This window comes from Acomys minous (genome assembly GCF_964271855.1).
Source record: "Acomys minous genome assembly, chromosome: 19".
Lineage (NCBI taxonomy): Eukaryota > Metazoa > Chordata > Mammalia > Rodentia > Muridae > Acomys > Acomys minous.
In genome coordinates this window covers 64,306,039-64,317,352 of record NC_140499.1, presented here as the reverse complement: position 1 = coordinate 64,317,352, position 11,314 = coordinate 64,306,039, and the positions used below count along the sequence as shown (strand labels likewise).

The following is an 11,314-nucleotide window of genomic DNA, read 5'->3' as shown; positions in this document are numbered from 1 at the left end:
CCATCATGCAGTTGCTGAGAATGGAGCAGGACTTTTGGAAGAACAGTCAATGCTTTTAACCTCTGAGCCATCTCTCCAGTCTGAGTGCAAGGGTTTTGTTTTGTTTTGTTTTGTTTTGTTTTGTTTTTTGAGACAGGGTCTCTCTGTGTTAGCCTTGGCTGTCCTGGACTCACTTTGTAGACCAGGCTGGCCTTGAACTCACAGCGATCTGCCAGCCTCTGCCTCCCGAGTGCTGGGATTAAAGGTGTGCGCCACCATGCCCGGCAGTATGCAAAGTTCTTAAGAGCAAGAATCTTCCCTGCTTTTTTCACTACTCCACGTGAAGTGCTACAAACAGTGTTCTACCATTCAAGTTAACATTTGCTTAACTCACGAACAAAGGAAACAAAATCTCTGCGTACTGTTTTATGTGAAGGGGTCTAAGAGGGGGTTTTGATGCTCAGGGGACAGGACCAGGTAAGGGGCTGTAAGTGGTCACTGGTACCTAGCCCTTGGTACTCTACAGTGGCATGCTCAGCACAGCACTCTCTGAACTCACCAACCCCTCCTCCCCGCATCTCCACCACTCTCCTAGCAGGAAGCAGGCGCTCCCTGCGGGTAGTTGCTGGAATCTTCAGTTAACCAGTTGGTTTACTTCTTATCAGAATTTGGCTGATGCCACTGGACCAGTCAAAATCTCCTACTGAGTTCCCTTGAGGCCTGGTGTCTCCAGTGGGAGTCTCTGGTTTCTTGTAGAACAGCCAATAGGCCAGTCTAACTTTAATATGCTGGGTGCTTTTCCATCTTTTCGCTGGGCTGTTGTTTTTTTAAACACAGGGTACGCCTTCGAAAGGCACCGTTTTTTGGGTTACGCCCCCCCCCATATGCTGCTAGCCAATTTAAAGAAGCTGTTCTTACACCTGAAAGGCGTGGTGCTCCTTAGCCTGAGGCACTGACTTTCAGCTTGGACCTTCACAAGCTAAAACAACCTCACAAACAGCCTGGTCCATTTTTGCTTAACTTCTTGGGAAGGACAAGGTACTGCTAAAAACCTGCTCCTCTCTCCTCACTTCTCTCTGATCTGTTTTATTTTATTTTATTTTTTTCCTGGCTCCTCATCAGCCAGGCTTTTCTCCATGCTGCTTAGTCAGGGGGCTTAGAAACTAAGGCCTTCCTACCCACTACAGCCAGTCATAAATGAGGAAGTCCGTACCGAACACGAGGCACTGACATCTCTTGGCCTGTTTCACCCCTTACCCTTCCCAGCGCCTTCTCCTGAAATGTCCTCTTTATTCCGAGACATGTTTCCTTGGTTCTGGTTTTCCTTCTCCACTAGAAATCAAAGACGGGGCCTGTCGACGTAGACATGTAGCCAGCGAATGATGACAACAAATGGCCTCCGGGCAGCAACCTGAGAGGTCTGAGCTCATCCTGGTTGCATCACTCACTGGCCGTGACTCTGTGCACACCCAATACAGTTTCCCAGGCAGCTTCCGCTAACGGCTCCCGGTACATTCTTCCTACACATCACCCTCCCTTACACAAACCTACCAACTCTCGGGGACATTTTTTGTTTTTTTTAAAAAGGCATTGCTTTATTTCTTCTACCAGGCGCAGGCTGCGTGTGGCAATGGGTGTGGCAGGCTCAGTGCAGGTACGGATGGTGGAGGAGCTGATGCCTCGGCAGCCGGAAGGCGAACGAGACCGGTTAGAACCGCTTCTGGGAGGCCTGGAGGAAGGAGTCGTGGCACGCTATCGCCAAGCCGCCAATAAGGTTGAGAAACTCTTGGAAATCTAGCTTCCCATCACTGTTGAGGTCCAGCTTCTTCATCATGCGGTCCAGGACTCCAGGGTCCCTCTGATTCTGCAAAGACAATGACATCTTTATATTTTGCTTTCTAAGGTGCTTTTTGAATACCCTGCCTGCGTTTGTTCTCAGTGGAGTTCAGGGTCCAGGAAGTGGGTGGTTGTTGCTATTCTCATCCCCAATGTGGAAGTAACAGATTCAAAGAGATGAAGGGGACCTGCTTTAGCGGCAGACCTGGGAACGAACCCAGACTTCTTCCATCCTTGTCCTGTGTTCTTTCTGTGACATTAAGGGCTATTCAATGTTGGAAGCACATTGCATGCAACTACCACATGTAAACCATATGGAAGTGGGTGGTTTCAGGTAGAAAGCCATAAGTCCTGCCTGAGATGCCTCATTCCCGACCCATGAGTCTCCAAAAACACACACGTACGCACGCACGCACGCACACACATCCATTATCTACATTTACATTTAGATTAATTTAGAAAGCCATTGGCCAGAGCTGGAAAGATGGCTCAGAGGTTAAGGGCACTGACTACTCCTCCAGAGGTCCTGAGTTCAATTCCCAGCAACCACATGGTGGCTCACAACCATCTATAATGTGATCTGATGCCCTCTTCTGGCTTTGCAGCTGTACAAGCAGGCAGAGCACTGTAATCATAATAAATAAATAAATCTTTAAAAAACAAGCAAGCCATTGGCTGCATTTCAAGTGAGTATGGTGAGTAGCTGGTACAACCATGTGACTGGAGGCATTAATAGTGAGAAAATAGAATATTATTTCCATCACTGCAGAACACCGTATTAAACAGGGATGCCCTACAGTCTTTGGAGTGAAAAAAAAAAACTTGGAATGATTCCATGATGCCACATGCCACTTCACATGCCACTCCCTGTATAGGGGGAAACCCAAATAGCCATTCCCAGCACCAGGCAGTTGATACGGCTCAAATGGCGCTCACCCCAAGATCCTGGGGGCACAGCAAGGGCTAAGGAGTGGCCCCCATGTCCCAGGGTGAGGAACAAGGAAGCAGTGGCTGATCGCTCTGCATGGCTGTTCTGCCAGACTCCTGTTTGTTTTGTGCAGTACGCAGTCAGGGTGTGGATGCTGGGGCAGGTACCTTCGTGAAGGCGGCCAGCTCTGTGTTCATGAAGGTGAGGAACTCAGTCTTGGAGAGGTGAGAGCTGTTGCCATCCTTCCCGCTGTACTTTTGGAAAACAGCAATCAGGGACTCGATGCATCGCTCAGTCTCTGTAGGCTTGGACATTTTTGCCTTTGAAGAAGAAGGGGAAAAAAAGATACAGAGCTCGGGGTTAAAAGTATTTTGAGAATTAGGAAGGCTAGGGAATAGAGCGTGCCAAGGATCACAGTGTCTCGTTTTGGTTGAAGTGGTTTCTTACAGTCCGGATCGTTTATCAGGGGCCAGACAGGCGAAGACACCACAGAAAGTGCCATTCGGTGAGCGTCTTTTTCATAGCTCCGTGGAACCCAAGTGCGTGAAAACACTAGGCAGCTCAGACAAGGGAGAACTTTTCTTATATTCTTGGGTAGTGTGAGAAAACAGATGAGTAGGCCGTGCACCCCCACACACATTCTGAACCTTGGCGGGAGGTTACAGTGGCCTGTTCCTCAGGAGCACGGAGAGGTTACGGTGAGGAATGAGACACCGTTAACGCCACACTAAACCCTTCCCTGAAGGAAACGAACAGCATATCCGTGACTGCGCGCTGGGAGAGGGAGAGGACGTTTTAGATCTTCAGAAATAAACTCATCAAGGTTCAGAGATGTATATCCATCCAAGGGGATGCTGCATACACTTGGAGGATCAAGAGGTTGGGGTAACCTGGGCTACCTAGTGGACCCATACCTGTGTGTGTGTGTGTGTGTGTGTGTGTAAAGCAGACAGATAAACACCATTAATTTTACTTGTGCAGGATTGAGGCGTGACAGGCTGACTAGCATGGCGGAGTCACCCCTAGGCTCGAGGCTACCAGGTTCCTTTCTACAAACTTCTGCCTTTGTTTCATCCAGGTGCCACTCACTGCCACAGGAATGGTGGCCGGCATTCAACTTATTACAGAGTTGAGTCAGAGCTGTGGTTGCACCAGGAAATGCATCAGTTCAAATTCTGTCCTGGCCTCTGCTTTTCTCACCAGAATTCCCACAGGGAAATTCTATAGCGTTGAGTCATTCCCCGCTGAGATCAGAATTGAGCTGTTGTGCTCCCTCTGGTGGGTAAGAGTGCAATTGCAGGATTTCCTGGAATCTGCCTGACCACACCCTGAAGCTGTCCGGCTTGATGCTAACTATGATTTGGATGCACATTAACAATTGCAATTTAGTATTTATCCTTTGGTTTCTCTTTCAGATGGGCTTCCTGGATATGTTAGAATCAGTTGGAACAGGTTGGAAGCTTTCAGGCTGTGCGATTACACGTGCCAAAGGTGACAAAAGCTGTCAGCCCCATAGTCTCTGGTCTCCCCTCCTAACACCTGTCTTTGGGCATTTTACCATCAAAGTTGCACTGCTGTGGCCCGCTGCACTTAAGAATGTCCCGAGTGGGCTTAATCCCAGCACTCGGGAGGCAGAGGCAGGTGGATTGCTGTGAGTTTGAGGCCAGCCTGGTCTACAAAGTGAGTCCAGGACAGCCAAGGCTAACACAGAGAGACCCTGTCTCAAAAAACCAATAAATAAATAAATAAAAATAATGAATGTCCTGAGTACCTTCTTCTGGAGTTTAATTCTTCCTAAATAGCCACAGTGCTGGAAATTTACTCTCCTCTATAGTGGGGCTTTCACTGAAAGAGAGAAAAATGTTGGTAGGCTCAGGGCAGAGAGAAAAAAAAACGAAGCACCTCGGCCTAGAAACAAATGCATGTGTGTACAATGTGCTCCTCCTATCAGAACTAAAATCTCTCTGCCTTATTATTGGCATGTCACATGATAGCAGAAAGGCTGACTTGGAGGCCACACTAGACTTCCAGGCTGAGGAGGCCAGCTTCTTAGCATTTTCCACACTTACAGAGATGCTTCCTTCCCCTTTCCCTGTAGAACAGAGTGCTAAGACTGGAAGGCATTGCCGTGTGCTGCAGTGGCTCAAAGAGACGGCACACCCCCTCACCACCGGCCTTTTTATATGTGACTGGACCGGAGACAGCAAGGGGAAAGTGCACAATGAAAGGACACAGCGAAAGACTTTTTTAAAATGCGCTCTAAAATTTCAACATTCCGGAAAAGCTTCCCTTTGGCAGAAACATGTGAAAAATAGTTAACTATTTTATTCGTAACTAACAGGAGAGCTGGTCCTGCAAGCGTTCAGGGTCTCACACACCAGGCCCAGGGTACCTACCTACTCTGCCTGTGTGATGGAAACCAGAAGACGGAAAGACTAAGTAGGAAGTGGTAGAAGACTGGCACACTAAAGCAGGGACAGCTGTGACTATTTCTAGCTCTTTATGCTCCTTAGGGTCCTCTCACTCTTTTGCTGTAAGCCCGGCAGCCAAGGCGACAATACGTAAAGCAAAAGGGTGTGGCAGCGCCTGTAAACTTTATGCATTTGCTTTTCCTATAACTTTAACGTATCACAGGGGGTCATTTTCCTTTCGACTGCCCTCCAAGCGTTTAAAAACGTAAGGGGCCTAACTAAGCTTAGTCTGGGGCTAGAGCAGACACCCAGTTGGGTCGCCCTCCGAAGTTTGCTGATCCTATTCAGGGAGCCAAAGGAGAAGGTAGACTTCCCGGAGGTGAGTTAGGCGAAACGTTAGGAAACAAACAAACAAACAAAAAACAAAAAACAAAACGACGAGGGGAATAGAAGTAGCTGCGAGGAGAGGGCAGGTGATGCAGGGAGTGGTTTAAAAATGGCGGGGGAAGTAAGGGGGAGAGCAAAGGAGTGGGCTGAGGGACTGGCCACCGCCCACATTCTTGCCTGGGGTTCCAATGGCTGCAACAGGCTCCAGTTCCTGTCTGTGTGTCTTGGCCCCTTGCCGGAGGCTTCCCGCCACTGATTCCTAACCCCCTCCCTGTCCTACCCCCTCCCCTCATCCAGAACTCAGGAAGGTTACGTTCTGAAATGTTCCCTTTCGGGTCTATAGAAACGCCAGGGACACCGCCCAAAATTCCCACCCAGTCTCCGGCACTCTGGCGGGTTTCCGGGCGTCCCCCGATCCGGTGGCTTCGGCCGAGGTCCCCGCCAGGCGCAGGGGCGCACGGCCCGGGGCACTCCGCCCTCCCGGCGGCCGCGCCCAGCCCTAGACCGTGTCTCTCGCCGAAGAGAACCAAAGATCACCATTTCTTTCCCCCAGGCTGTCATTAGGGTGTAATTTCTGGGCTTCGTCCTGCTCCCCGCTTTTCTCTAATCGCCTCCCACACGGTTTCTCCTTCCTGATCAGTTTTCTGCCACGTCCCACACGTTCGTCCAAGATACACCCGGCCGAGAGCGTGTGTAGCTTTGCCCTTTGTTATTTTTATTGAAAAGGAGAGAAAAGAAAAGAAAAAAAAACTTCAAAAGTTATGCTTACCAAGTTGAGGAGCGAGGCCGGGCTGCGACTGAGGCTGACGGCCGCTGGGACAGGAGTGGTGACCAGGGTCGGGGTCCGCCCCGCAGCCTGACTCAGGCTGCGCCCGCCCCCACCCCCGCCCCTCCGCACGCCCCGGCCTGTCCCCACGGCTTTCCAAACTCTCTTTGCCTACACTCATGCGCACCCATTGTCTTCTCTGAAACTCAACAGGCCTCTCTCCTCCTCTCCTGGCGATCTCGAGGACTTTGGGGGAAGTCGGTCCATGGCTCTAGCTCTTTTTCCTGAGTGGGTGCATTTGCATATCAGGTCAGATGAGCAGAAAGGCCCCTTTAAAAGGAAGACTGTGGGTCAGAGTCAGGAAGAAGGGTTCCTAGGAGCCTGGGCTGCCCATTGGGCCTCACTGAATATATTTAATAAACAGTGGTGAATTTTAATTTTTTTTTGAGACATGGTCTTCCTATGTAGCTGAAGCTGGCTTTTACTCTCTATGCAGCATACCTTAGCCTCAAACTCGTGGCTCCTCCCCCAGCCCCCTCACACACACCTGGATTCCAATGTGCTGGACTTCCCAAGGTGTGCACCACCTGGCCTACCTAACTGTAGCAATTACTTCCACCAGAATATTGATGATTATTGTCCGGGGATAATTTTCACCCTGCTCTCAAGCTTTAAAATGGCAGTTAGGAAATCAACCAAGCTGTTGCAGCTAAACACTGGCGTGTGCTGGCGAGGCATTTCCCTGTCTGCATTTCAGTAAAGCATGACATTGTTTGAAGCACTTCCAGCTTCTAATCCTAGGTCCGTAATATTACTGGAGTACTTTTGGCCAGACCCCCTGACTCCTCTGAGATTCCATTTTTTTTTTTAAATCTATAAACAAGTCATGTTGCCTTTACTATTTAGGAAGACTTTCAGGATATCTTCAAGGGGACCCCCTTCAAAACAAACAAACAAATGCGCAGAGTAGATGTGAATGGGGAAGTGTGTAAAGGCATCCTGGTGTCTGCTGTCACCTTATGCTGTTGACTCCTCGGTACATGAGACCAGATCCTCATCTCCAATTTCATCTTTGCATCAGACTCACAGATCCCATCACTTGTTTGGGAACCCCTGAAGTCAGACTAGGCGGCCCTTGCCAATAATCTCAGCGCTTTCAAGGCTGAGACAGGAGGACTGCTGCAAGTTGGAGACCAGCCTGTTGGCTCCGTAATGAATTCCAGACCAGCCTAGGTTACAGACTAGGATCTTATCTCAAAAGAAAACTAAAATCCAAAGCAAAACAAATACACTCGAAACTCCATCTGTGTTTCTAACTCAATAACTCAAGAAATAATTCATCCATATCCTTCAGCGTTTCTGCCAGTGATGTGGTCATTTTTTCCACTTTCCTTATTTGGACACATTAGTACCAGTCCAGTGTGGTAGCACACTCCTTTAATCCCGGCACTTGGAAGGCAGAGGCAGTCAGATATCTGTGAATGTGAGTTCAAGGCCAACCTGGTCTACAATGTGAGCTCAGGACAGCCAGGGCTATTACACAGAGAAACTCTGGCTTGAAAAACAAAACAAAACAAAAAAAGAAAGAAAGAAAGAAAAAGAAAACATTAGCACCATGATTTTTTTTTAATGTCTTTCTTACACAGGTTTTTTGGTTTTGTTTTGTTTTGTTTTGTTTTGTTTTTGTTTTTTGCCCAGGCCCTTGTGATTTCTGCTTTATTGTACTTGGATCCACCCATCCTTATTCCCCCACACTCCCCTGATGTAATTTACCTTCCCACTACTCCCTCTTTCCTTTGATTTTGTAACGGGACCCTTGGCATCCAATTAAAAAAAAAAATCAATCAAAACACATTATCCTGATGTGCAGTTCTGATCAACTGCTTACTTCACAACAACAACAACAACAGATACAATAAAAGAAGCCCAGTGTTTTACTAACCCTTTTATACCCAGCCAAACTTCTGGTTCCAGTGAGATGGCTCAGAGGCCAAGGGTACACCCTCCAAGCCCAATAACTGGAATCCACATAATAAAAAATGAGAGAGAGAGAGAGAGAGAGAGAGAGAGAGAGAGAGAGAGAGAGAGAAGTTGTCCTTTGACCTCCACACGTGTGATATGGTGAGTGCCCCCTCTCACAATAATGAATAACAAAAAAAAAAAGTTTTAACCCTAACCCTAACCCTAACCCTAACCCTAACCCTAACCCTTAGCCTGCTTGTGGCCCTGAACCACCTGTTTAGCCTTACTGAATGAATAAAAATGTCAACGTATTCGTTTGGTTCCATCTGAGAACCTACCATGTGCCAAGCATCCTTCTGGCATCTGCGAATACAAGCTGGGGTGTGGTACAGTGCCTGCTGAGGAGCTCCGAGGATGGATGTCACACGGATGGGGGTGGGGCACAGTAGATAGTGCTAAGAGTCTTTGAGATCTTAAAGTTGCACGTGAAGGCGTCTGCATAAGAGATTGCTTTTCCTAGAGGAAGAGCTCTATCTTTCATGAGATTCACAAATAATCTATAATAAAGGTTATTAAAGAGCCATTAGTCTAAAGTGCTGTATACCCCACTCACAGACACGTCCGCGCCATAATCTTTTTAAAAGGAAATATGCCTGTTAGCTACTGCTGAAGGGGCAGACCAAGTGACCAAGCTTTGCACAATTTGACCTTGTGTCCCTTGTCACGTCTGGTTGGCCTCGAGGCCTGTAAAGCCTTCATGACAAGATGATCTGGGATGAATCAGTCCTCTGTTCTTGGAAACTGGAATTAGAAACAGACAGACTTCGGCAGTTAGAAGAATTGAGAACTAGGAAGTCAGGACAAATCAGAAATTCAATACATCAAGAGTAAGGGACACTTATGAAATGTGTATGGCAGGGGGAAGAGACAAGTCAGCCGGTGACTGAAAACAAAGAAGGCCCCCGTGTGGCTTGCGTGACCATGAAGCGGCCAGGGCTGGTTGGGTTGTTTACCTCGGCTGAGGTTGCCTAGGTGATCACTCTTCTGGGCAGGCTGAAGAAGTTCAGTGCTGGGTTCAGACCAAGGCGGAAGCTTTTTGGGGAGAAAAAAAAAGGAGTTTTGGCAAGGTTGGCAAACAATGAGTCAATCAAAAGGGCTAAGCAGTAGGGGAGGAGGCATGCGGGGAACAGAAGAATTGGCAGCAAGAAATGCAAAAGAGGTAACACAGGTGAACGAAAGGACTGACCAGGAGATAAATGTGGGAGTTTCCACAGGCCAGAGTAATTTTCATATGCAACCTGATCTCTGTGTACGGCTGGGCGCATCCCTAAATGTGCATACATGAGTGTGATAAATGTGCTAACAGGATTACGACCAGGTGATAAGTGTACCGACTGACAGGATTATGACCAGCTACCATGCAGCTGCTGGGAAGGAAGGGAGTGATTATCTCCAGGGTGAGGGGGGTAGGGGCGGGGTAGGGGTGGAGGGTCATGGAAAAGTGAATTTTGAGGTGAAGATTCAAAAATGGATAAGAAGTTACCAGTTGATGGGTAGCAGACTAGGAGTCTACCCTGTGCTTGTGATAATGGTGACACGGACTGACTGGCTCACTCCGTCTGTACAATGGAGAGCACAGCGCTGTATGCATTACGAGTTGTGCGTGGAGAACGCTTAAGGGTCTGGTCAGTGTATCCTGAAGAAGTCGTTTGGCTGTTTTTGCTTTTCCTGAGACAGGGTCTCTCTGTGTAGTTCTGATTGTTCTGGAACCCCCTCTGTAGACCAGGCTGGTTTCAAACTCACAGTGACCCACCTGCCTCTGCCTCCCAAGTGCTGGGACTAAAAGCGTGCACCGCCACCACCACCACCACCACCCCCTCCCCCGCCACCACCACCACCACCACCACCACCCCCGCCACCACCACCACCACCACCAGGCAGCATCCAGAGGAAGTTTTGTTTTGGTTTTGGTTTTTTGAGACAGGGTTTCTCTGTGTAGCCTTGGCTATCCTAGACTCATTTTGTAGACCAGGCTGGCCTCAAACTCACAGCGATCCGCCTGCCTCTGCCTCCTGAGTGCTGGGATACACTCGGCTTCCAGAGGAAGTTTCAATGGCCGGTGCGACTGTATAGAAGGGTTGGAACACTGTGTGTTTTCAGTAGGTGCAGGTGGTTCCGTAACTCTAGACATCCAGAGAGGAGATGAGGGTAAAGATAAAGCAGGAGCAAGTCATTAAATGCTATGCCTGGAATTTGGATTTTAGCCAAAGAAGTCTTAAGAAGGAGAGTGAGATTTTGACACAATATGGAGTCATCTGAAAAGAGGAAACTTCGGGTGAGAAAATGCTCCCATCAAGTTGGCCTGTAGGTGAGCAGGCAGGGCGTTCACTTGATTGGTGATTGACATGCAAGGGCCCAGCTTCCATGGGCAGTGCCATCACTGGGAAGGTGGACATGAGTGTGTAAGAAAATAAACTGGGCGAGCCAGTAAGAAGAAGCCCTCCATGGCCTCTGCTTTAGTTTTTGCCTTCAGTTCCTACCCTGACTTCCCTTCATAACAGACCGTAAGCTAAGACATATGCTTTCCTCGAAGTTGCTACTGGCCGGGCTGTCTATCACAGCGATGGAATCCAAACGAGGACCCTTGGCTGTTGTTTGGACGTGGGTTAGACAGAGGGAGGGATCAGGGGTTCTGCTGGTCCTCACCTCGGCAACTAGTCATGGTGGTGGGACAGAATACAGAGTGTTTAGCATTTGGGGTTGGCTAGGAGAACATCACAGGTCCATACTGATACTCAGCTTCCATTTGAAGACGGGACCAGTAGGACAATTCGGTGCTTAAGGGCTTCAGGATGCCCTCTGGCCGGAAAGCACTCTGTTCTACAGGTATGCCACATAGCTTAACACTGGTGAATAAACAGCAGCCAAGGAGCAAGTCAGGGAAAGATGTTCCAGCAAAGAGAGAAACGACTGGGGAGAGAAGGAAACCTTGCTGGTGTCATCAGAAGCGAAAGACTGCGCAGGGGCAGAGAGCGTTACGAGATG

General features: G+C 48.6%; 1 protein-coding gene across 1 annotated transcript; it reads right to left on the bottom strand.

Moving 5' to 3' along the window:
- Positions 1-1,545: 1,545 nt before the first annotated feature.
- Positions 1,546-6,465, bottom strand: S100A11 (S100 calcium binding protein A11). Its single transcript, XM_084769637.1, has 3 exons — positions 6,311-6,465; positions 2,911-3,063; positions 1,546-1,843 (listed from the first exon to the last, which is right to left on the bottom strand). Exons 2-3 carry the CDS (start codon positions 3,055-3,057, stop codon positions 1,688-1,690), a joined length of 303 nt encoding a protein of 100 aa, XP_084625763.1. The 5' UTR covers positions 3,058-3,063; positions 6,311-6,465; the 3' UTR covers positions 1,546-1,687.
- Between the last annotated feature and the right edge of the window lie 4,849 nt (positions 6,466-11,314).

Coding starts and splice junctions, on each gene's coding strand:
- S100A11 (XM_084769637.1), bottom strand. CDS start 3,057: ATGTCCAAGCCTACAGAGACTGAGCGATGCATCGAGTCCCTGATTGCT. Junction 1,844..2,910: donor AGCTGGCCGCCTTCACGAAG/GTACCTGCCCCA, acceptor TTGTCTTTGCAG/AATCAGAGGGACCCTGGAGT.